Below are 23,544 nucleotides of genomic sequence, written 5' to 3' on the forward strand. Positions count from 1 at the left end.
AAAATCAGATTTGTAATACATAGTCATCCAATCATGTTGTTCATATGATAGTGCCCATGAGTTCTGCTGATGAATTTTAATTTGCAACTGACCGCCCAGTGACTGCCCTCTCACATAACAATCCAGCCAAAAGATTGATTCACCTCTTATCGCCGACTGTGCTCACAGATTACCTAGCCACCAAGGGTGCTGGATGAATCCTTCACAATTATCTCTCCTGGCCTCTCTTCAGGCTGGGAAATCCTCTTCCCTTAACTGCAGTGGCTCTGTTCGCACTTGAAACGCGCTAGTAAACCGCAATGAATTTGTCGCTCATTGATCCTTTCGTCCTCGCCCAGGACTATCCCGACAGCTTGACAGAGAAATTGAGTCCGTCGGCGCTCCCTTCACTTTCTCAATACGACGTGGCTAACGAGCGACAGGAAGCGGGCACGCGACATGTTTGCGTTTCAATCGCAGAGGAGATTACCTTGCTTCCGGACGAGTGCGTACAACCCTCTTCCTTTCGGACCCACCAACCTCGAATCCTCATTGACACCTCATTCTATAGGTGGACGGTACTGTGGTTATTTTTGATATAGAGACAAATGGAGTTGCGCGGAAACTCCGCGGTCATACCAGACAGATCCAATCTCTCAGGTGGGAATTACTCCCCTGCGGAGTCGACTGAGAGAATGTCGTGCTGATGAGAAGGAATAGCTGGTCTAGAGATGGACGATACCTCCTCAGCTCTTCCCAGGACTGGAAGTGCATTTTGTGGGACATGAAAGATGGTTCCCGCGTGCGCACTGTCCGATTTGAGGCGCCTGTGTATATTGCAGAACTACATCCTTTTAACCAGTGAGTGTCCCTTGCTCCTGCAGGGGTTAGAGTCCTGTCTAAAGCATGTCGGATGGTCGCAGTTTACTCTTCGTCGCTTCACTTTTCGAAGACCAACCAGTCCTCGTGGATATTTCGTCCCCCAAACCGATCAAACGAATACTCCCCTCCGCTCCATTTCGTCCTCCGCCATCCGCCTCAGAAGAAGTCGACCCAGCCGTGGTCGCCAAACAAGCCGCGCAAGATGCAAAGCACTCGACATGCGTCACGATCTTCTCGGCATTTGGGAACCACATCATAGCAGGCACATCCAAGGGGTGGATCAACATCATCGAGACGCAGACCTGCACTACCATCCATTCCACCCGACTCTGTAACGGCGTGGTCATTCTCCTCCGTTTGGCAAGTAACGGCCGGGACTTGCTCATCAACAGTTCCGATCGCGTAATCCGAACCATCATCATGCCAGACCTGTCGCAACTAGGGATCGACCTCGAGCCCGCGAACATCAAACTACAAGTGGAACATAAGTTTCAGGACGTGGTAAACCGACTGAGCTGGAACCACGTCACCTTCTCCTCCACAGGCGAATTCGTCACTGCCTCCACCTTTATGAATCCGGACATCTACGTCTGGGAGCGAAGCCACGGCTCCCTTGTCAAGATCCTCGAGGGTCCCCGCGAAGAGCTCGGCGTTGTCGAATGGCACCCGTCGCGCCCCATGGTAGTCGCCTGTGGCTTAGAATCAGGCTGCATATACACGTGGTCCATCGTCACGCCACAGAAATGGTCCGCCCTGGCGCCGGATTTCGGCGAAGTCGAAGAAAATGTCGAGTACATGGAACGGGAGGATGAATTCGACATACATCCGGCGGAGGAAATCCACCAACGGCGTCTCGACCAGGAAGATGAAGTCCCCGATGTCCTCACCATCGAACCGCTAAAGAGTGGCGCGGACGGCGAGATGGAAGCTTTCCGCATGCCGGTCCTCCTGGACATTTCTGACAGCGAAAGTGAGGAGGACATAGTGGCGGTAGGGCCGGGGACGATGCGTCGCCGGAGTCCCGGTGCGGGTCGGGAGTGGATGAACTCCAATGGAGACGGAGACAAAGAAAGTGGGAAGCCCGGTGCTGGTAGAGGTCAAAGGGGCCGGCGGAAATAAGCCGATCTCTCCTGTTTTTTCATGAAACGCCCATGGTCATTACAGCAATTTTGGGGGGATCTGCAACATTTGATGAAAGCATTTACGGCGTTTGACGGCACACATATTATGACGATAACTAAAGATTTGGGGGTTTTTCCAAGGATTCCCAAAAATGGGTGGATCTTCAAGGAGTTTATGACCACAAGTTTAGGGTATGAGTTGAGATCATATCCAATGTATTGGCCGGGTGTCTTTTTTTCATACCAAGGCAGTCGCTCGTGCCATGTCATCAATATCATTACAACCGGGATTTCTTCTAAGAATTCAACTTCAAAAAGGACCAAAGGGGTGGAAAAAACAATAGCAAGAGGGATGTACTGCCATCCAGACAAGAAGGCAGGGTGATCTGGGTATAAAGCCACTGTAAACGGCAACATCCTTCCCTACAGAACGCCAGGGCATGCTATAAAGTGCAGTGCAATTATCGCGACCCGTGCGGCCAAAACAGAAAAGGAATTTGCGTCCCTCCATCTCAGCGAGAGCTGGTTCGCTCCTATCTTCCTTCTGGCTCCTATCTTCCTTCTGTCCAACCAGTGCAAGTGTCGTTATCAGAGCAATCCCATGTCTCTGGTGCCACGATATCAGTCGACCACGACTCCCGCGGCATGGGTCGTAAATGTGGCGGCACCGAAATTGGGTTACCTCTGATGTATATATTCCTTGACCGTTTAGAAAGTCCTCAAAAGCCAACGATCAGGCTTTCTGACGGGCAGGAAACGGGATTAGCCTTCGTTCCAGTATTTTCATGCGAGCTTTCAGAGGTTTCCCGCGTGCACATGAATGTGATACGGAACGAGGAGGGATGACCGGTCATGGGAGTTGGCGACCGAGATTTGAGGAAGTTCGTGGGATTGTAGGGTGTGTGCCGCGTGGGTCGGACTGGTCTCTGAGATGTTCAGTACAGATTTGTAACAAGAATAAAGCAAGATGGAGGAAGAAGATCGCTTGGATCGTGTTCTAAGCACGATTGGTGGTTCAATCTGAGGGTGGAGATTCATGGCGCGCATTTAGTAACCACGATATCAGAGATTTGAAGGATGCAAAGTCGATCTCGGTCAATTGGCGAGGGGCTTTCGAGCCTGGTATATATGCAGTATGTTGTAAGTATGGATCTCTTTATTGAAAGCCTCCGACTTAACATCGGCTGCTATTTGCTTGATTCGTTCGATAGGCCAACCGAATACACGGCTGAAAGGGGCCAGGCTCATCGTCTCAATACTCTCCGAGATGGCTAGGTTATACCAACGAGCCACTCTTCTCTCATGCTCGTCCTGATGCCAAGGGTTGAGAGGGAGTCCAACCATTTGATGGTCAATTTCAGTGAATCCGGCCTCCTGCAGATTTCGAATCGTTTCACGCGAATTGTGAGCAACCGGCCGCATGGTTTCCTCTGTGGCTTGTTTCAATAACTGGTACCATTGTCGAATAGCCAAGCCTTCCAAAGAGCGATCATCGCAACGGGGTTCGAAATCGATTTCGACCTGCTCGAACCACGCACCAGGACGGAGATGGGAATAAATCCTCCGATAGAGGTTGGGCCAGCTTGCAACGCTGCCAGAGCCCATCTGCATGTGAATCAGGTCCCACGAATCCTCCCCAAGAGCCCAAAGGCTTTCAAAGTCGAATGGTGCATAAAAGTCGCAATTTCTCGGATGATTTAGAGGCTGTATAGGGGCCAAATCTACCCCAACAACGAAGGCCTCGGGATACTTGTTGGCCACATCGATCGCCCAAATCCCTGTCCCACATCCCAAATCGAGAAACCGGCCGTTGGTTGGATGCGGAGCATAGATCAGTCCGTCCGAGACTCTCGCCACAGTGAAAAGCTTGTGGAAGATATCTAGACGATCCTGCTCCTGCTCGTCGCACGGCAACATGTAGATTCCTTTGCGGTATCCATGGTACGTTCGTCCGTTCTCCTGATAGCAAGGGTATCTGTCAGGATTCCTAAAGGGAGAAGAGAGGAAAAGGAAGGTTGTATATTAGTCACCCAATGGTAACAAAGTTGCAATATTAACCGCTTTGACGGCAGTTCAAAGGAGGGAGAGCAATAACATGAAAAAGAGAAGGGAGAAGGGAAAGAGAGATATACTTGCTACTGGTAGAATTAATGCTTGGGGAACCATTGGCGTGCCAACGACCAGCGGCCGGGTCTCTCTCTGCAGCCGGACCCCTGTCTGTGATTGTATAGATGTCCATAGCATCGGAGTTGTTTCTTGAGCGGCCCAGGGCATTGAAATCTGACGAAATAGATCCGCGAACGTTAAGTGGCGGGGAGGCCACCGTCGGAGGTCGCTGTCCACCCTGCCCGTTGAGAAACATCAGGTCGAGGAGGTCCAATCGGGTAATGGGGAAGAAGAAGAAGAAGAATAGTATGTTGACGAGGTTAAAGAAGGAAAACACAATGTTGACTGGTCAGGAATCGGTCGTGGAGAGGTATATGAGTAGAAGAAGATATGGTGGCTATCATCACAGATCAAAGCGAACATATAGGAAGGAGGAAAAAGCTGAGCACTGCGGCTGCAGGAATACTGCATAGAAGTATGGACAAGGTGATCGAAGGGCGCGAGAGGTCTTTTTGGCGAGGAAGAAACACATAGAATCATTCACACACACAACAAACGCACACAGTAAGAATCGGTAAGATTCCGTGATACACAGCACTCTCAAACTCAGCTGAACTGCACACCCAACGACAGAATCAGAAGGTGGTCAGCTTAGCATTTGGGAGGCGAAAGGTAACAACAGACCTGAAGCGCCGCGGCTGCCTCCCCGCGGAAGACCCAAGCCTCTGGAGCAACCACACAAGAGCAGTCACGACGCGACCATGCAGGATTCTGGCTCGATAGACTCTATCCTCTGGGTGTAGGCAGGCAGAGACAATGTATCTAACGGATTAGTGAATCAAGATCAACCATGGATCGATGGTGGACGATCAAGGAAGAACCTATTGAGATGGAGCGAGGGGCGGTTAATTAATGCAAGAGTAAATGACGGAGAAAGAAAAATAAAAATAAAAATAAATAAAAAATGAACTATTATTTAGTACAGGGGAAAACAAAGAAATGCGCCATAATATGATAATTATAACGATAGAAAAAGAAGAATATAAATAAATAAATCAAAAGAAGGGAACAGTGCGAAGTTGAAGAAGAGATGAAAGGAGAAAGGAGCAAAAGCAAAGCACAGCAATCAAGGCTTTAAGGTTGTGCAACCGCTGTCTCCCTACCCGTCAGGCCCACGGGCGCGAAGGCGGGGCGGTTGGGAAGGGCCCAGCGTTGGACTGATCGGTCAGCCTGAGGCGCCAATTAGTTCAGCGAGGGTGGAAGCAGAGACTAAGGTACGAAGAAGAGAGAGGGACTGCTGGGTATGGGTTGATGAGGTACTCTGTTTCATCTATGAGTAAAAGATGTGGTCTCATATACACTCAAGTTGGTCTGATGGTTGGTTACAAAGACTTCTTTAGTGCTCGATTGATTAGATAGATACGTAGAGTATGAAAAGGGGCAAGTTGATGGCAATGTAAAGTCAGACAAAATGATTAAGAATATAATAATATGGCAGTTATAATGAGAGGCATTATGATCATGATGCCAAAGGAAGAGACTAGCTATGGAGCAAGGTACCAACCTACCAACCGACCTATTGTAACTTTGTAAGTCTATCAACGACGCATCCAAGGCACTGGCAATGCAGAAGACGGAACCATTTCAGCGCTACTTAGAATTTTCACTTCTTAATTGAGTTTTCAGGAGACTCGGTTATGCTCCATGATCTGACCACATTGGTCTTCTCTGGTGCTCGAGGACCAAAGCATACTCGACTACTTGCAGGGATTAGACAAGGTCTCCGATGGCTGATTGTCTAACTCTAATCAAGCGAATAGCGAACAATATGAATGCCTCAGAGACAGTGTTACCATCGCTATTGATTAGTAGATACTTGGCCCTCAACAGTGCTCTATTTAGTCAGGGATCAGGGTGCAGTGTCCCACAGACTTCAGTGCATCAACAAGGGACTGCTTCCTGGGAGACTTTTGATCCATGTATGTACCTCCCTTTTTGCAGTATGAGATAGTACGCTCATCTCACGCCCTAACCTTATACAGGACACATCCAGACGGTTCATGATCTGGTATGTATACTTTAAGCCTTATAAAACATACTTTTTTTTACGTTTTCTTACCTGAGACTAGGGCCCATTAGTACCCGGATTTTCGGGTCCGCACAGAAAAAATTAAATTTGAAAGCAATCTTGAGCTTGCGAGTGCCAACAAACTAGCCACGACCAACGAAGGAAAATGGCGGTATACCCACTTTTAGCGGGTGTCAACCCTGGTACCGTAGGTTTGGGGAATAACTTCCCAGACAATATGGCTCTTTTATTCTCTATTCTTCGAACACTTGAGTGCGTAGAATCGTGTCATCATGACTTGTGCCTGCTGACTATTGAAGCTGATTTCCACTAGTAAGTCGTACCACTTAGGTTGTAGTCTGTGTGTCCCCTCTCGGTCCAGGTACAGTCGGTAGTGACTACTCGACAATAGAAAACTGTGGGTTACCAACATCCTGGATATCGAAGGAAACTAAGGGCTGTACTAATCCTCGGAGGAAAAGATAGCGTAACTGTTCCCGTCAATAGTACTAAGGTACATAGTAAGGAGGGGGTTCTGATTTGATTTCGATTCCTATTGTTCTTATTCGAAATGGGGTATCTGTTGGGTCCCCACCAAAAATGTACCAGAATTCCCGCTCAAAGTAAAAAAAAGGACAAAGAACCAAAAAGTGACTTTCGGGGCGGGACGCGGACCGTCGTCCACATTTGGTCAAAGTCAACTTGTCCAATTGCAGTGGATTATTTTTCCGCAGCTAAACCATTTCGGTTCGGGCCAAGTAGTAAGGTATTACCAACCCATCCAGAGTCCAGAGTCAAAGCAAAGTACCTTTCTTGGTAGATACTGCGAGCAGTAAGCAATAATGATGAGTACACTCTGGTATGGTCAGGCTAGTGACTGGTTGAGACCTAGGTCCATATTTATTAGCTAAGCAGATACGGATGGAACAGGGATGCCGTCTCTCAGACTTTGACTCTTACTGTACTCCGTACCATACCAATATATCCTCGTGTCATCACTCGTCAAGGCATCATCCTCCTGCTAAACTTCTTTTAGTTTTGCCACTCAGAACTCAACTAATCAGCTTATCTGGCCGTGTTCCCAACACTCTGGTTGAAGGATCCGAAGCTTTTCGGATGTCATTCCTCTTCAAGCACTTCTGCTACGGTGCTACCCCTAGTGCCCGTGGGAACCCCCGACGCTGAATCTCAATAATACTTGGTAATTCGCAGGCTCCATATCATTATTACTAGTTTACCTAAGTATTATCTTTACTAATATGTACATAGTAGGTACCTAAATGACTATTTATTCTCTGGCTCATCCATGGTCCATCAACCGCTTGGAGCCCACCGCATTGCATGCATCCGCTCCGAAGTGGACCACGGTTGTTGCATACTGTGGCCTGTATCCACGGAGTATCTGTCATTCTGTCAACTGTCTCGACTCTGGAATAGGTCCATGAAAAAGGGTCCAGACCAAAATACCAATCACAATCATAGGTACCATGCCTTACCTTAGCGAAGAGCATGTCTTGAGCCTGGAAAGTACAATAACTCAGCCACAGAACCATGTGAGCCATGAACAATAGAGTTCAGCAATTGGTAATCAATGAGCACACTGCAGCAGCGGGGTGCAGGTACAGGATTAGATGAATCACTCTCTGCTAAATAAGTGCTAATCTTGTTAGATAAATATACGCAGATTCTGTGCTCAAGGAGATTTTTGATCTGCACTCCTAGGCAGAGCGCACCGTGCGCGTAGGACAACCTTCCCTGATTGTTGTCATGGACTGACAGGATTTAGGCTTTTTGACTTGATTGTATTCGAGTTTCCCGCCTTGACGGCCTTGATCTCGAACTCTACCAGTCCGTAGGTACCAATTACCTAGTCCAGTAACAAGTACAACTACGTACGCCCCTAGCAGCAAAATAAAGTTCGTGTACCTTATCCATGTGACGAGTGGCAACTTACTCTGAGTACATCTCTCACTAATGTCCGAGGAAATTTAGGAAAATAAATGGATTTGCACACCGCTTCCCAGACTGCCGGGTCCAAGGCTGTAGGCTGCAACGTATTCCGTCACTCTCCTCATAAGCGAGCTTTCGGTGACTTAATAACTTACCTAGGTGGGTAAGGTACCTACCCTGATAGGGGGTACATGGCTGCAGATTCTGTTCATGAAGCTGCCCAGTCTCTTATCGCTAATGCGAGCCTACCTAGGGGTGCTTTGTGGACAGTCAAGTACAGTATCATTACCATGCCTTCAAACACGAGATCAGCACAGTTAAGTAGTTAGAGGCTCATGCTACTGAGGAATTATCTCGGTAGGAGAAGGTACCCACAATACTACATAACAGTAAACCTCCCTACCCACACTTAATTTAATCTGCCTGTTATCATTCACCAGTCTCGACTGGACCACCACTGAACTTAGTAGATATTTAGTGTCCGTCGCACTCGAGATCTCCATTCAGGACTAGGCGGATATATCTACCGCATGTTTCTTCATTCGTCCCCTGTCCACTCGGCTCGCCAACCCACAAAACCTAACCCCGTCTCAACGCCCAATCAATCTGTCTCATCTAGTCCGGTTACTATTTACGCGGATCAAGTTTCAAACCGCACGGCGTATACAGCGAGAATCATCATCCATCTTCTTGAGGTAGATAGCCATCAATGAGGTTTGTCATCGCATCATCGATCGAGAATAAGCGCCTTTCCCCTCGAGCAATGTGCGGAGCCCAAGATGAGTCATGAAGGTCCTAAAGACCTCTGCTGCAGTGCAAGCGTTAATCAAAGCTGTTGTGGGGTCGTCAACTTGTACTTTCTCCCGCGCTTGCACCCACATCTTCCAGTCTCAGAATCAGATTACTGGACAGATCCTCAGAAGCGCCACAAACTGGCGGATATTGAGGACAATCGATTACTTGAAAGTCTCGACCCTTTTGCAAATATGGATCCTCTATCAGCTAGTTACATGGTACACAAGGCGTGTCGCCGTTCCAAGTTATCACTCCGTGGAATAACTGGAGGTGACCGCTGCATTGAACAGGCGCCAGTTGGTCCAAAGGAGGATTCGGAATTAGGGACAGTGATAAGATCGACAGTCAGCATGGAACGCATCCTCTCACAAAGTTTAAGTTCTTCTGGCCAGCTACAGACAAGGTAGCCACCTTCACCTCACAGAAGGAGGATGCTTGCTTGAGCCACAAACGCCACGACCAATCATCTGGTGCATCTCGAACTCGGCAACGGGTTGCCTTGCACCGGGAAGGTTACATGGAAGGATGTCACCGCTCCATTCAGGAACTAACTGTTCCTGGTCAACTCCTCGACGGCAAAAATAACAGGTCGACGCGGCGGTGCTGACCGCCCCGGTCGTCTGTACGTACTGGGAAACTTGAAACGCTCCATTTGCGGCTGTGCATATGTAGCTAGATGGATTCGGCGATTGAACGTGGACAGACCAGGTGAAGAACCGACTCGATTCGCCTGTGCTTCCCACTATGTCTCCACCCAGGTATGACACTCCGATTAAGCTCTCTCAGCGATCGACCAATCCAAACGGCAAATCTCTCAGCATTCAGCAAGAGGACTTGCGTGAGCTTAACCAGCAGAGATCATTGATGAAAATTGTGGATAGGAGACAGCCATTGTGTAACTCATGCGCGTCACTTGGAGCACGCGAATGGGACCGGGCCCAGCGTGTCACACAGCTCGTCATCGAAGGCACAAAGGGACGGTGACGTAGAGTCGCGCTCCTATTCCGTTGCCTGGGTCGATCGTTTCCCAACTATCCTTGAAAGAATAGCCAATCAGTCAGTCTCCTTCTGATTTCTCAATTTTTCCCTCTTTTGTGCGCGATGGCAACCGATAAGCCTTCCCAGAAGTCACCTGAAGACCATATGGTACACAACGATGTCGATCTTATTTGCAGCAGCAATGATGGCAACTGTGGCGGCAGGAGTGCTAGTTAGAAGAGACCACTACTCTGTACACATCGCCGAGGTCCAACGACTTCACATTGCGCACATGTCTAATGTCACTCGTGAGCGAAAAGGAAAAGAAGAGGAGATGGAGCATGTCTCATCGGTCAACAGCTGGCACCGCTTCTTCAAGGAACTGGGGCCCGCTTGAAAAGTCAAAGATCCACGTCTGCAGGGCAGCGCCGTGAGGTTTCCTAAAACTGATATTCTAGGGTTAACTATGCTGAAATATGGACTATCTATATCACAACTACCGGCTATTATTACTACGCAACAAGGAATCTACTGCGTCCCCAGTCTACATTGGGGACTTTTCAAATTGGTTTTGGGTCCAAAGTCGAGGCAAGGTAGGTGAAAGAGAGAAGTCAGTTATTCTCAGCCTTTATGAGACTAGAGGTTGCCTAGCACTTCGTAGACTTCCAGCCGCTTAACAACTTGACGATACCCGGTAGAATTCTCCCGTTTATGGTTACATGAGAGCACTTTCAGGATGGAGACAAACATTTCTAGCAATTCTTGGCTTCCCGTCCTGGCATCCAGCCCAGCTAAGCGAGATCAAAAAACAAAGCTAGGTGAGAGAGAAGAAAGTAGATAGAATGATGAAATCCACTCTGAATATGCTATTATTATTCTCACTTGCTTTGTTGTTGCTGAGAATTTGATGCGCTCAGCGAAAAGCGAAGATGTATGGAGTGGTAAAAATGCACGGGGGAATGTAGAAAAGTTCAGAACTATGGAGAAAATCAAATTTTCTACCCGCAGCATCACCACCTACTTGGTATACAAAACTCTATCAGCAACCACCTGTCAACAGAATCAGCATAACAAACATCCGACGGGCTATCCCCAGACAAAACCCTAGACTGGCTTGTCTCACTGCTTGAAAATCAAACCATAGATACGAAGGACCTGTCAGTCCACCGAGAAGGTAGCTGATCGGCTGATTGAGCTCGACCCAAAAGTCAACACGGGAATATCGGTATCTGGCGGTTGTTGGCCAGAGCAAATCAGTATATCTGTCACAGATCTAGTATTATCATTGTTCCCTTGTATAACCGCGACAAGTAGAAAGCGGCCCAGTCTTTGTTGTACGGCGCCATGCACACCCTCAAGGCCACGGCATCATCCTCGCTCAATCTGGGCCCGGGGAATTACATCTACTCGATCATTCCTGCGTCGCCTGGCTCATTGGCGGCTATTTCATCGGATGACTCGTTGCGTGTTTTTGATGCCGCTGGGCTTGGCCGTGTAGCTGTGGTTGCGGCGAAGACGCACGGGAATGGGGGTGTGACGTCGCTGAAGAGGTATGGGACTGGTCAGGATCAGCAGCTCCTAGTTACTGGCGGTAGGGATGGGAAGGTAAAGTTGTGGGATTTGAGAGGGGGGAAGGGCTCGGCTGTTGTTGAGATGGAAACTGGTGAGTTGGTTTCTCGGTGTAGATGGACTTGTGCTAACTGCCTTGCTTCTCGTGGATAGCCAGGAATGCGCCTGTGCTGTCGGTAGCTTGCTGTCCGGACACCAATACTGTCGTTGCTGGTACGGAGCTGGTCTCCTCGCAGGCTGTTGTTGCATTCTGGTCAGTCATGGCTGAATTGATGACATCCGGCGTCTACGCAAGCTGCTAACTGCCTTGTAGGGATATTAGATCGCCGGGTGCAACCCGGCTCCAGTACGTCGAGAGCCACAACGACGACGTGACAGAGGTGCGTATGCGTCCTACCCTGACTTCGCTTCGCGCTCCGTACTGATGGGAACCAGCTTCAATACCACCCCGTCCGTAACAACATCTTACTGTCGGGAAGCACAGACGGACTGGTTAACATCTACGACACTACCATCACGGACGAGGACGATGCCCTGGTGCAAGTCATCAACCACGGCTCCATCCATCACGCCGGGTTTCTGGGCGAGCGTACCATCTACGCCCTCAGCCATGACGAAGACTTCTCCGTCCACCCGGCCACAGATCCCGACGAGCAGACTGAGGAGCCCAAGCCCATCCCGTTTGGCGATCTACGGCAACCTCTCAACTGCGAGTATATCGCCCAGCTCTGCACCGGCAGCCAGTCGGCGTTCATCGCTGCCGGGCATAAACTGTACGTCTATATCTCCTGTTTATCAGGATTTTCGGTCATATCTGACAGCTTCACCCGCAGTGATAAACGCCTAGACCTCGTCCCTCTCATCCCCGATCCGTGGCGGTTCGACCAGGCCAACCTCTGGCGTCTTCCCGGCGCGCACGGTGAGGAGGTCGTCCGTTCAATCTACGTTGACGAGCAGGTATGTTTCTTCTACTCGTGCTTCTAAATCAACCCAGACTCACTGTCCTTGCAGAGTCATTCCGTATTCACCGGAGGAGAGGACGGGTTCGTCCGCGCCTGGAAGCCAATGGATGGGGATGAAACTCAGGGCGAATCTTCTCTGGTCAAGCCTTCACGACCGAAGGAGAAGAAACGCGAGAAGGAGCGGTTTAAGCCATATTGATCGTGAGTGGTTCCAATTAGTGGAGTGTAAATTATATCCATGAATACTTTGAATCATTGTATATATCGTAGGTACTGTCGTAGGTTGCGACACCTGTCTTCGTTGCCTCGCGAATATATATTTGAGTAGACAAGCCCAACCAACGACCACATCACGAACGCAACCGATTTACTATATCATAGATACCCTCAGCGAAAAGACCAGTTATAACAAGTCCGTAGAAATATAAGAAAAGCAGAACAAAAAGAGAATCAGTGACGAATGTGAAAGTCCACCAGCAAAAACAAAAAGTAGTCGCGCCCGGGATCGAACCGGGAACCTTCTCGGAATCCTTGCGAAGCTCACATGACTGTGAACGAGAAATCATAACCATTAGACCACGCGACTGCTTGTTGGAATACTATGCAAAGGAATATTTTATGTAGTAATACGACTAAATTACTAGATAGGAAACTTCAGTCTTGCCCCATCTCCGCATCCGAACATTTTTTTTTTAACTCTGTGATCTCAATCAGTCTCTCTGACGGCGTTAGTCGGTAGTCTGTCCCGACCCTTTCATCGCCTAGTTTATTTATAGCCTTCTGCCTCACTCCTCATCTTCAAAGGCGGCTATATCCCTCCCAGCCGTCGCTCCAGGTTATCCCTGCCAGGTTTTGCAAGCGCCGTTCCACAGAAGTCAAACCTCGATGCCCGCCAGCGCCGTCCATCTAAACTAACCGCCCTCCAACCGCCTCAACAACTCCATCACACCTCTCCCCCGACCTATATCACTAAAAAAGCGTCCAACAAAATGGACGCCCAAGCCTACCTCATCCGTCACGGCTGGTCCGGACCAGGCAACCCACTAAATCCCGACCGTCCACAGGGCGGCGGCCTTGGTCTCACAAGGCCCATCCTCGTCGCGCGGCGCTCCGGCAACCAGGGTGTGGGCAAGAAGACGACCAAGGATCCCACGAATCAGTGGTGGCTGCGTGGGTTCGAGGATGCGCTGAAGGGTATGGGGCAGGAGAGTGTCAACGGTGCTGGGGCAGTGCCGAAGCCGAATGCGTTGACGAGTGAATTGTATCGGTTTTTTGTGAGGGGGGAGGTCGTTCCTGGTACGATTGACGGGAAAAAGAAGGTGGTGGCTGTGGAAGAAAGCAAGAAAAAGAGGAAAAGGAAGGAAGAGAGCGAGGCTGAGGATGCTGAAGAGGCAAAGGCGCGGCGGAAGGAGGAGAAGCGCAGGAAGAGGAAGATGAAGGAGGGTTCGTCCAGTGTGGATGAGACGACACCTGAGGGCCGACCCGAGAGTAAAGAGGAGCGCAGACGGAGAAAGGAGGAGAAGAAGAGGAGGAAACAAGAGAAGGAGGTGAAAAAGCAGGAGGAGAGCAGTGCCGGCGAGGACGAGAAGGCCGCTCGCAAGGAGAAGAAGAGAAAGGAAAAGAAGAAGACGGAAAAACCAGAAGACGAATATCCTACTCCTCCATCTACAGAGCCAGAGCAGGCGGAGTCCAGCAGTGGGCGGGACGAATCCTCAGACACAACGGCAAAGCCGAAGACGAGAAAGGAGAAAGAGGATTCGAAACAGGACAAAAACGCCCGGAAGAAAGGCGCCTCGTCCGAGGGCAGCACTAAAAAGAAGTCGAAAAAGTCGAAAAAGTCGACAAACGAGTGATGTTGGCCCGTTCTTCATGTACAGATAGATTTTCGTTCATCAGATCAGATACCCATTTGGCACTGCTACGCCGACTTGATAAAAGTTCATATACCATGTCAATTTCTTTTTTCCCAGGCTCGTCTTTACCTCATAAAATCAAGCCTCGGGCAATTTACCTGGCTTGCCCGAGAGAATCCAAGGCCGCCTCTCCCAGAACTCATCCTTGATAATGTCGACATGATCAACGACAACCTGCGCTTTCCGTCGCAATTTTCGCAGTCTGTCTTGCTGCGACTTTGAAGTTTTGCTTTCGTCCACCGGCGCCTCATCATCATCCCCGTGCCTCGATTTGGTCTCAGGCTTGGGATCTTCTAATTGATACTGCAAAATCCACGTTAGACGGTACTCATAAAAGGCATTCCTGCTCGCCTACCTGGCGATAAACCACACTGCCCTTCTTAAACATCTCATCCTCATTGTTATAATTGATCCCGAACCTCTTGAAGAGGATCTCATTCTTGTCGGACGACACAGTCCCCTGACGCTGCTCGTCAGCTCATGCAAAGTAAACCATAGTTCAAAATAATTCAGAAGTGCACACACCTGTAACTCCCTTTCAGCGTCCGTGTTACTCATCCCTCCCTGCTGAACCATCGTCCAAAACGTCGTATTGTAGAGATTATTGATGTGGCCTGGCTCAATCAGTACACGACAACGGAGCACAAATCAACGAGATCAAACGCACAATCGACCTGTCTCCAACTCATATAATCGCGCAAAATCCTAGTGGTCGGGTACAAAACCGCCCGTCCGTCGAACGAGGGCAGGTACGGCGGCTGCAGAGGCGTAGACGGGAAATACGTCCCCCATTGGTAGATATAATGTGCTGTAAACGTAGACACAATCGTCGTGACGAGTTTACTATCCCCCCGAATTAGTGTTTGCAGACTCAGAAGGTCAAGGCGAGGACAAAAATGCTCGCCCTGGCTGTGGCTGTGGCTGACTCACGCGCTGCGTCGCTCGAATAGCTGACAGCTGGGGTGAAAAGCGAAGCTGCGCATAGTCAGAGCCATAAATAATGTAGCCCTAGCTGGCGAGGGACAGACCTATATTCATCGCTTACGCCATAGGCGATGCATAGGTCAGGGAGTTCTTTCATGACCTCCACGGCGGCGGCGTTCATCAAGTCCAGCGCGCGGCGGTCGTTGGGTTTGATGAAGCCATAGCGATCGGAAAGTCTATGTTATTTGTTATTCAGGCGCATTTGGGGCATAAAGTAGCTTGGGGGGAGGGGGACAAATACTTGTGAAATCCTCTGCCGTCGATGCGAACAACGATCCAGGTATTCGGCAGCAAGACGTCGGGCTGCTCAAATGATTTGACGTACTCGTATCTGATTACGCATGTCAGCTATTGCTCCATGCTCCATGAAAAAGGAAACTAAATACTTTGAGTTCGCCATATCGATAAAATGTCTTGCGTATCCTTCGTTGCGAGGATACCGTAGTCTTGTTCAGTTTCGCTGGCTGGTCAAATGAAATCTCTCTGTTGTGCGGGAAGCGGAGCGGACTACGAGCATTGAGCCATGATTGCTGCCAGATCGATATAAGGCATTCAAAAACTCATACTACAATGACTGAGAACATTCTAAGCATTACTTTGACTACTTTGATGATTATGATCAGATCTGCGGTGAGATGGTATGGTTCACCCACCAACTATACGATTCTCGTATATGAAAGTGCTATATACCAATGAATGACTTTGGACATAATGATAGTACGAAAGTGTAAAAGAAGTAGACAGACTCGCGGGTCCTCGCCAAGAACATGGAAAAGAAACAATGAAAGAATGCATTTCTATGCATAGGTGCAGCACCAACATGCAGTTTGTGCAATCCGTTATCGAGAGGAGTGAAACATCAAAAACAGAGGATCACAAAAGGCTAAGCCCAGCTCAAGGTTCCTCTTCCTCGGCGATCTCATCATCGCCAGTCTCGCTGGCCAATTCGCTAGGCCTTTCACTTGTCTCACTGGCAGCTTTGTCCGATTTCTTGGACTTCCGGCTGAAAAACCCCAGACTGCTTCTAGTCGATCTGTCTGCAGACGGAGCGCTGGAGACAGTGCTGTCAATACTTTTGGCAAGTTGCGCCTCGCTACTTGCATCCTCGTCGATGTCACCCTGGGACGAATCGCCCTTCTTCGAGAACAAGCCGGAGCGTTCCTTCCAAGAACCGAATTTGCTCGAGCTGCCCTTTCGAGTGATCTTTCGAATAAACGACTCCTTCGAGTTGCTGTTGTCCGCAGAAGTGGCCGACGGCATGCGCTCCAGCGACTCGTACGAATCACCAGTGAAGATGGACAAGGACCGGGAACGCGAATCCCTCGAGATGCGCGGCTCCGACGGAGAGCCCTCCTCCATGTGAAAATCAAAAGGCACATCGGATTCTTTCTCCTTTCCTTTCTCTTTATCCTTATCCTTGTCGGACTTTCTGCTGAAGATGGTCTTGAACGTGGGTGCTGCCGGATTCAATTTTGGAGTTACTGGGCGATGGGAGGACGAAGGTCGTGTACCAATCGGGGCTTGCAATGGCCGACCTTGGCGTTCAAAAGACTCCTGAGGAAAATCAGGCTCACCAGTCAGCCCAAGGGGCAAGTGACCAGAGGACCCGTACGTAATAGATGGCCGACGAGATTGAGCTCTGGACCAGCTGGACGGGGAGGCCCAATCGAATCCAAGAAGACTGCGATGGTTAGGCTTTTCAGCAGACGGCCACCCGAAAGGACGATTATCCGTCGAGGGATGAGGAAGCTGATTATCGAAGGAAAAGGTTGACGAAGGTCTCGGGGACAGGGAACCTCGTCGGACAGTACCTAGAATCGATGCTGGATCGATTGGATCGTGACGAGGACTGAACTGATTGTAACCAGTGCTGAGATCAGAGGGCTCGCTCGACTTCAGCAGACTGCTACTGCCACCGCCGAAACCGAATCGGCTGGGGGAGAAGATACTGGTGAATCCTGCTCGTCGCGACGGCAGGTGGTCAGAAGAGCTGTCTGCGGTGACAGCGGCAGTATTACTCCTGGGAAGCAACGATATCGGGTTGGCCCAGTTGCCTGTATGACTCAATCTCCGACGCCTTGAACCGATGGGGTCCATTTCGTCCAGATTCCTGGGGAAAGATTGGCTCTGTCCGGGTTTCAGGGTGCCCAGCAAAGGCGGCTCATCCGCCAGTGTTTTACCACGAGGACGATGGAAGCCAAATAATCCCGACAGCCTTCTCGTCGCGCTTTTAGGAGCATCCCTAGATTCATCAACATGTGTAGATTGAGGCTCGGTCTCTTTGCGATCCTCATTGGGGCTGGCGAAAATGCTAGCTGGTTTGCTTCCCACTGCAGACTCAGGAGACGACGGGCCGCGCGAATAGCTTTCCCGCTGCGATTCGGACAATTCCAGGTTTGAGAAACGAGGTCGAACTATTGGACGTGGGGGTTCTGGAGATTCTTCATCCCCTAAAAGATCAGACGGGAGCAGGGCATCAGCCCGTGGGCTCATTTGAGGATTACCGAAGGAAAGATCGAGATCCCCCGCATCGGATCTTGCTGGTCAGAGAGACCCGGAAGGGTCATGCCATTGTTGATATTGAAGAAGGCAGGAGCGGGAGCAAATGTAGGCGAGTTGGTGGAAGGTGGATTGAAGTTGACACCGCCAGGGAACGATGGTTCCAAGCCGGGAAAATTCATCGGGGAGGAGACGTTGCTGTTGAGAGAGCTGCGATGGCGGCGCGGACGGATAGTCGCAGTATTTGACATGTCCAGGTCGAGAGCTGGCAGAGTGAACGGTCCACTGCTGCCTGAACGCTGGGTAGTCAACCACTTGAGGCGCTCCTGGGCCTCTTGGTACTGTTGCTGAGCCTTCTTCTAAGTTAGTAACCCTCAATCTGAAAACGCCAGTGCGTTGTCTGGGTACCCACCTGTGCGTGAAGATTCACTAAAGCAGCATATCGCGCATTGAGATTGCTCAACTTGACCTCCCACTGCCTTGCTCGCTCGTTGTCGATGCGGTCCAACTCCTTCCCATCCTCGCTGTCTCCCCCTGCTGACGCTTTCGCTCCTCCTCAAGCTTCTTGACACGCCCACCTTTGTCCTGAATCTCTTCATCGAGAACTTTCATCTCGGCCTGCTCCTTGGCAATCTTCTCTCGAACCTCGTCTGCACTTCTTTTCCCTTCCTCTTCCATGCGAGCCTTCTCCTCGTTGATCTGCGCAACCTCAGTAGTCATCCGCTCCATCTCCTCGCGCCAACGGATAATCTCCTTCTTGCGCTTCTTTCGTTCAGTCTCTTTCTGCTGCAGAAGCCTCTCGCGCTTGGCCTTTTCATTTTGGACGGTTCGATTGACGCTCTCGAGCTTGTTGACGTGCTTCTTCAAATCGCCACTGGCCTCGTCCTTCTCCTTCACACGCTTTCTCAGCTGGTCACGCTGTCTCTCAAGCTCTTTCAAAAGCGCGATATGCTCCTCCTCTTCCTCCGCTGCCTGCTTCTCCACATTTTCATTCTCATGCTGCAAAGTTTTCAGCCTGTCGGCCAACCGTTCCAAGGTCTCACTGCTATCACTATGCGCTGCGTGTTTCTGAGTATCCTCTGGATGACCATGCGGGAGGTCGACACCGCTAGCCGCGGGAGATTGTTTCCGTCCGGCGGAGGAACGTTTTCCTTGCAGTTGTCCTCCACTAAGCTCGCGAGCCATCAAAGGGGCGGAAGGAGCGACCAACCCAGCAGTGGGTCGTGGGATTGAGGCCCGAATTGTCGGGCTACCAACCGGGGCATTTTGCTGAGATTGCGACAAAGGAAGAGGCTTCGTCCGAACATGAATAACCGCGCTGGGTGTCTGAAAATTTGCCGCACTGACGGAAAAGACGCAAATGTGATATATACTTCCTGGCACCAAGTTTGAGATTTCCACCGCAGTCTCCGCTCGTTTCGATTCACCAACTATTGAGGTGGTTAGTGTCGATGTAACTTGCAAAATTAGTACGCAAAAATAAGCTACCTTTGGAGCCGTTGACTTGAATAATGTGCTTGTGGATAGAATTGTGAAAGTCGGGCAGTTTCCAGGCGATGCGAACTTCACGGGCGGTAATCTCCTCTAGAGTAACCTCTGGTGGCGGAGGGATGTCCAACCCGAGCTTTTCGACCAGTACTTCGTTCGGAGTCTGACAAACTTGCCATGCACGATATAGTAACCTTCATGAATATTAGATAGAAGATCGCCAAAGGCAAAACAAATATTCGAACTCACCATATAAGTGCCCATAGAATCGCGACAGCTAGGAAGAGAGCCATGACGCCTCGTACCCTCACTGGAGGAACCACGCTGGGGTAGGCGTAAAAGGAAAGATATAACGGCTCATACATCACAGCATTGGGCACCCATGGAGGTGGCCGTAATGAAAGGGGAAAAAGAGGGGTAAAGAAGGAATTGACAGGCGAGAAAATCCTCAGCCTCTTCTTTCGCCCTCTTGTGAACCTTTCTAACTATCCACCACCGTTGTTAAATGCGAGTCTTTCGGTAGATCAGTTGAGAGGAACATGGCACTAACCAGATAAGGGAGGTCATGTGATGTCAGCTGACTGATCTTCAGCTTAGTCAACAAGGCTTTTTGTTTTTGCGAATGAGAAGTCTTGGCACGAAGATCGCAGAGTTGCATCCAAATCAGGCTTAGTGCTGCCCAGCCGGCCCTTCTCCGGAAGACCTAAACCGAGGAAGTTTCCATCTGAGCGAACTGCTGCAGCCTTAGGAATCCATTTCCATTCGGTCCGTGACATGTGACTTGGCCCTCGTTGGGCGGTTGAGAGCGCCCTGCAGTAATCATCATTGAAAGGTGCTCCCCAACAGCCAACACTCTATCATCAGAATCCTTTATCCGGGTACTACTATCTGCATTTTGCAATCTCTTGCTCTTTTCCTCTTTGTCTCTCTTGTCGCTTTGTTTAGAGGTCTATTTGTTGTCCAAATATAGATCTCTTTGGTTCCTTGTATTTTAGCCCAATCTTGTTTCAGACGGCATTCCGCTCGTTTTCCCCAACTGGGTATGTCGCAGCTGGAGCGCTCTCTCGGGCATTGTCACATGGGTCATATGTAGGCGGCAATTCCTGCCAACTTCCCGACTGCTGACATAGTCTCAAACCTTTACTACACATACCTTTCCTGCCTTTACCTATCTCAATCGTCGGTCTTCACTGTCTCTACTCGCTTCCCTGGTTCATCCGAATTAAATTGAAGGCGCATCCGACGGCGCCATCTCGTGATGCAGTACGTCCGAAGTATCAGCGGTTCGGTGTCGAAGACATGGAATTCCATCAATCCAGCCACCTTGAGCGGGGCCATTGATGTCATTGTCATTGAGCAGGAAGATGGTAGCTCTTCATACATATTGGTGTCTATGACCCTTTTTTGCTAATGCTTGTTGATAGGAACACTCGCCTGTTCACCGTTTCATGTTCGATTTGGCAAGTTCTCTTTGCTTCGTCCATATGAGAAGAAGGTACCGATATGCTGTCCCGGAGAATTTTTTTTTGGACCTGACTGAGCTTGGGTTTTTTTTTTTTTTTTTTCCAGGTGGAATTTCAAGTCAATGGAGTCAAGCAGGACTATGCGATGAAGCTCGGGGAGGGCGGAGAGGCCTTTTTCGTCTTTGAAACATCAGACGAGATCCCCGCTTCATTGCAGACGTCACCGCTAGTATCGCCGGCGGCTAGTCCGAGAACGCGGAGCGAGGAAGATCTTCCATCTTCTCTTCAGGAACCGGAGTTTCTGGACCTCGAAAAATCCTCCGCCGCTACTCATTTGCAGGATGCGAAAGCAGGCTCGGACATACCTCTGCTTTCGCGAGGGGCGAGGGCATCTAGTGATTTGGGTACGGTGGCGCTTTCCTTGGTCAGGATCTGAGGCTCTAGCTCATATGGATATAGGTGCCATGACTCCTCTGTCGCAATCCCCGGAAGAGACCAGTGTTGGCCGACTCCGCCGCGGCTCCTTGGGTAACGCACCAGGTTTTGACCGGGCATCGTCTGAGCCTGTAATAATAGCGAAGAAAAATACCGGCACTTCCAACGAGGGTGGTTTTGCAGTTGGATCGCAGCCTCCCAGTCCCACAACCAGCGACGGCCACAATCTCACCGATCGCCCTCGGAGTCCTCCTTTACTCACGCCGCAGGAAGCCGTTTCGCGCGCACTTTCTCTGTCAAAGAAACTGTCGTCATCCAACATTCCAACTCGCGTCAATGAGACGGGCGATCTCATGCTCGACATGACCGGTTACAAAAGCAACGAGGAGGACGCTCTGCGTGCCGAACTCATTGCCCGTAAGATATTGGCCGAGGAACTGGAGGGAAGCTATGACATTGGAGGCCTTATCGGAGCGGACGAGCATGGAAACTTGTGGATCTACAGTAGCGAGGAGGCAAAGGAGGCAGCCAACCGCCGAGCGACTTTTAATTCGATGCGACCACACTCGGCCATGAGTGAAAATGCTATTTCTGACCCTGGGTACCACAGCGACACCGATCACCCTGTGTCCGAGTCGCCGTATCCGACTCGGCATCACCGTGCCAAATCCGATGTGCAGCCAGGCCCTCCTACCCCTCCACAGTCACCTACTCAAGACTCGACTCCAGGAGAACAAACCCGGAATTATGCCAAGACTCTTCGCTTGACGAGTGACCAGCTCAAGGCACTGAATCTAAAGCCTGGTGCCAATCCAATGTCGTTCAGTGTGAACAGAGCTACCTGTACTGCGACCATGTACCTCTGGAATAGTACCACGCCCATTGTCATTTCCGATATCGATGGGACGATCACCAAGTTAGTTTTCATGCCGTGGATTATATGTCAAGGTACTGACGATGTGCAGGTCCGATGCTTTGGGCCATGTGTTGAATATGATCGGTCGGGATTGGACTCATGCTGGTGTGGCGAAGCTCTACACCGACATAGTCAATAACGGCTACAATATCATGTATCTCACAAGTCGATCTGTAGGTCAGGCGGATACCACCCGTACGTACCTTTACGGAGTCTGCCAAGATGGCTACAGATTACCCAAGGGTCCTGTCATTATGAGCCCTGACCGGACGATTGCGGCGCTCAGGCGGGAAATCTACCTGAGGAAACCGGAGGTGTTCAAGATGGCTTGCTTGCGGGACATTTTGGGTCTTTTCAACGGAAAGGAGAATCCGTTCTACGCTGGCTTCGGCAACCGTCTGACAGACGCGCTGAGTTACCGGTCGGTCAACATTCCGTCCACCAGGATCTTTACCATCAACTCGAACGCAGAGGTATCCTTGGATCTTCTGAGCCTGAATAAGTACAAGAGCAGTTACGTGACCATGCAGGAACTGCTGGATCATTTCTTCCCACCTGTCAGCCTGCTGGTCCAGCCTGGGGGTGAAAATTGTACCGATTTCACCTACTGGAGAGATGCTCCTCAGGATGTGGAGATATTCTCGGATACGGATAGTGATGAAGAAGACGAAGAGGACGAAGATGAGCTAGACGAGGAGATAGAAGATGAGGAAGAGGAGGAGTATGACGGCGAGTTGACCGAAGAAGAAGGCAGTGAAATTGATGAGGAGGCTGACGAACTTGGAGAGAGTTACATCTCACAAGAGTCGATGGACGGACTTCGGTTGTCTGACTCCAACGCCTCTTTGGCCGCAGACGGTTCAACCCGGGTCGAGGAAGACGAAGACGAAGACGAAGACGAAGATGCGGATGATATGGCCGCAGAGGCCAAGCTGCTAAATTCGAGGCTTCCCCCAACTTCGGAAACCCTTCGATCTGCTTGAGCAAACCGAGACAGAGCGTGAAAAGTATTAGATCACGACGTCTTTTTTGGATATAACTGAAGCTATTTCGCATGGCTTTGCAACGTTCAATGATACCCAACCCTCGCATCAATTGTTGTGACAGCGTCGGCCCACATTATCAGAGCCTCTCTGACATCTTGATTCCTTTGCATAAGCGGCGTTGAGTAATTGCATACTGATTGTTGCCTTGTTCTTGTTTCTGTTGTGAGCATTGTTGGACCACCTGGCGCTATAGAGATTCTCAGCGAGTTGCATGGTTTGATTCAGAGTTGTCTCTTGAAGTATTCGCACCTGGATAGAGTGTTAGAATACAAGTACATATTGTTATATAATCGAGTTGTTTCTGTCTTGTCGAATGGCTCGTCGCTGGTGGGCTGTTCTAAGCATCGAATTAGAGCCGATGAGATGACTGCCGAATATGGCATAGCGCCG

The 23,544-nt window shown here is 49.9% G+C and overlaps 7 protein-coding genes and 1 non-coding gene across 8 annotated transcripts; 4 read left to right on the forward strand and 4 right to left on the reverse strand.

Moving 5' to 3' along the window:
• Window positions 1-299: 299 nt before the first annotated feature.
• Window positions 300-1,980, forward strand: P174DRAFT_370170 (Set1-mediated histone H3-K4 methylation subunit Swd1; the record flags this gene model as incomplete). The annotated part of the gene is made up of 5 exons (XM_024822320.1): window positions 300-369; window positions 423-484; window positions 551-639; window positions 700-840; window positions 903-1,980. The coding sequence occupies 5 exons, from the start codon at window positions 300-302 to the stop codon at window positions 1,978-1,980; spliced, it is 1,440 nt and encodes a 479-aa protein (XP_024682457.1).
• A 1,097-nt stretch (window positions 1,981-3,077) lies between these two features.
• Window positions 3,078-4,344, reverse strand: P174DRAFT_370504 (class I SAM-dependent methyltransferase; the record flags this gene model as incomplete). Its single annotated transcript, XM_024822335.1, has 2 exons — window positions 3,078-3,969; window positions 4,115-4,344. 2 exons carry the CDS (start codon window positions 4,342-4,344, stop codon window positions 3,078-3,080), a joined length of 1,122 nt encoding a protein of 373 aa, XP_024682458.1.
• Window positions 4,345-10,888: 6,544 nt separating this feature from the next.
• On the forward strand, window positions 10,889-12,646 carry P174DRAFT_441136 (WD repeat protein). The gene is made up of 6 exons (XM_024827234.1): window positions 10,889-11,542; window positions 11,602-11,701; window positions 11,762-11,828; window positions 11,884-12,221; window positions 12,282-12,405; window positions 12,460-12,646. Exons 1-6 carry the CDS (start codon window positions 11,224-11,226, stop codon window positions 12,607-12,609), a joined length of 1,098 nt encoding a protein of 365 aa, XP_024682459.1. The 5' UTR covers window positions 10,889-11,223; the 3' UTR covers window positions 12,610-12,646.
• Window positions 12,647-12,900: 254 nt separating this feature from the next.
• Window positions 12,901-12,996, reverse strand: P174DRAFT_t108. The gene has a single exon. It is a non-coding gene; the product is annotated as a tRNA-Val (tRNA).
• Window positions 12,997-13,094: 98 nt separating this feature from the next.
• Window positions 13,095-14,382, forward strand: P174DRAFT_441137 (uncharacterized protein). Its single transcript, XM_024827235.1, has one exon. It carries the CDS (start codon window positions 13,400-13,402, stop codon window positions 14,261-14,263), a length of 864 nt encoding a protein of 287 aa, XP_024682460.1. The 5' UTR covers window positions 13,095-13,399; the 3' UTR covers window positions 14,264-14,382.
• P174DRAFT_441138 (tRNA guanylyltransferase) lies at window positions 14,377-15,745 on the reverse strand. The gene is made up of 8 exons (XM_024827236.1): window positions 15,694-15,745; window positions 15,549-15,638; window positions 15,352-15,483; window positions 15,254-15,298; window positions 14,991-15,166; window positions 14,849-14,937; window positions 14,679-14,783; window positions 14,377-14,626 (listed from the first exon to the last, which is right to left on the reverse strand). The coding sequence occupies exons 1-8, from the start codon at window positions 15,705-15,707 to the stop codon at window positions 14,402-14,404; spliced, it is 876 nt and encodes a 291-aa protein (XP_024682461.1). The 5' UTR covers window positions 15,708-15,745; the 3' UTR covers window positions 14,377-14,401.
• A 456-nt stretch (window positions 15,746-16,201) lies between these two features.
• P174DRAFT_512122 (Fibronectin type III domain protein) lies at window positions 16,202-19,788 on the reverse strand (the record flags this gene model as incomplete). Its single annotated transcript, XM_024831851.1, has 6 exons — window positions 19,544-19,788; window positions 19,295-19,488; window positions 18,379-19,236; window positions 18,219-18,340; window positions 17,952-18,159; window positions 16,202-17,847 (listed from the first exon to the last, which is right to left on the reverse strand). The coding sequence occupies exons 1-6, from the start codon at window positions 19,657-19,659 to the stop codon at window positions 16,202-16,204; spliced, it is 3,144 nt and encodes a 1,047-aa protein (XP_024682462.1). The 5' UTR covers window positions 19,660-19,788.
• Window positions 19,789-20,146: 358 nt separating this feature from the next.
• Window positions 20,147-23,482, forward strand: P174DRAFT_441141 (putative lipin Smp2). The gene is made up of 5 exons (XM_024827237.1): window positions 20,147-20,661; window positions 20,719-20,789; window positions 20,864-21,161; window positions 21,217-22,108; window positions 22,158-23,482. Exons 1-5 carry the CDS (start codon window positions 20,553-20,555, stop codon window positions 23,089-23,091), a joined length of 2,304 nt encoding a protein of 767 aa, XP_024682463.1. The 5' UTR covers window positions 20,147-20,552; the 3' UTR covers window positions 23,092-23,482.
• Window positions 23,483-23,544: the final 62 nt, after the last annotated feature.

Source organism: Aspergillus novofumigatus (genome assembly GCF_002847465.1).
Source record: "Aspergillus novofumigatus IBT 16806 chromosome Unknown P174scaffold_4, whole genome shotgun sequence".
Classification (NCBI taxonomy): domain Eukaryota; kingdom Fungi; phylum Ascomycota; class Eurotiomycetes; order Eurotiales; family Aspergillaceae; genus Aspergillus; species Aspergillus novofumigatus.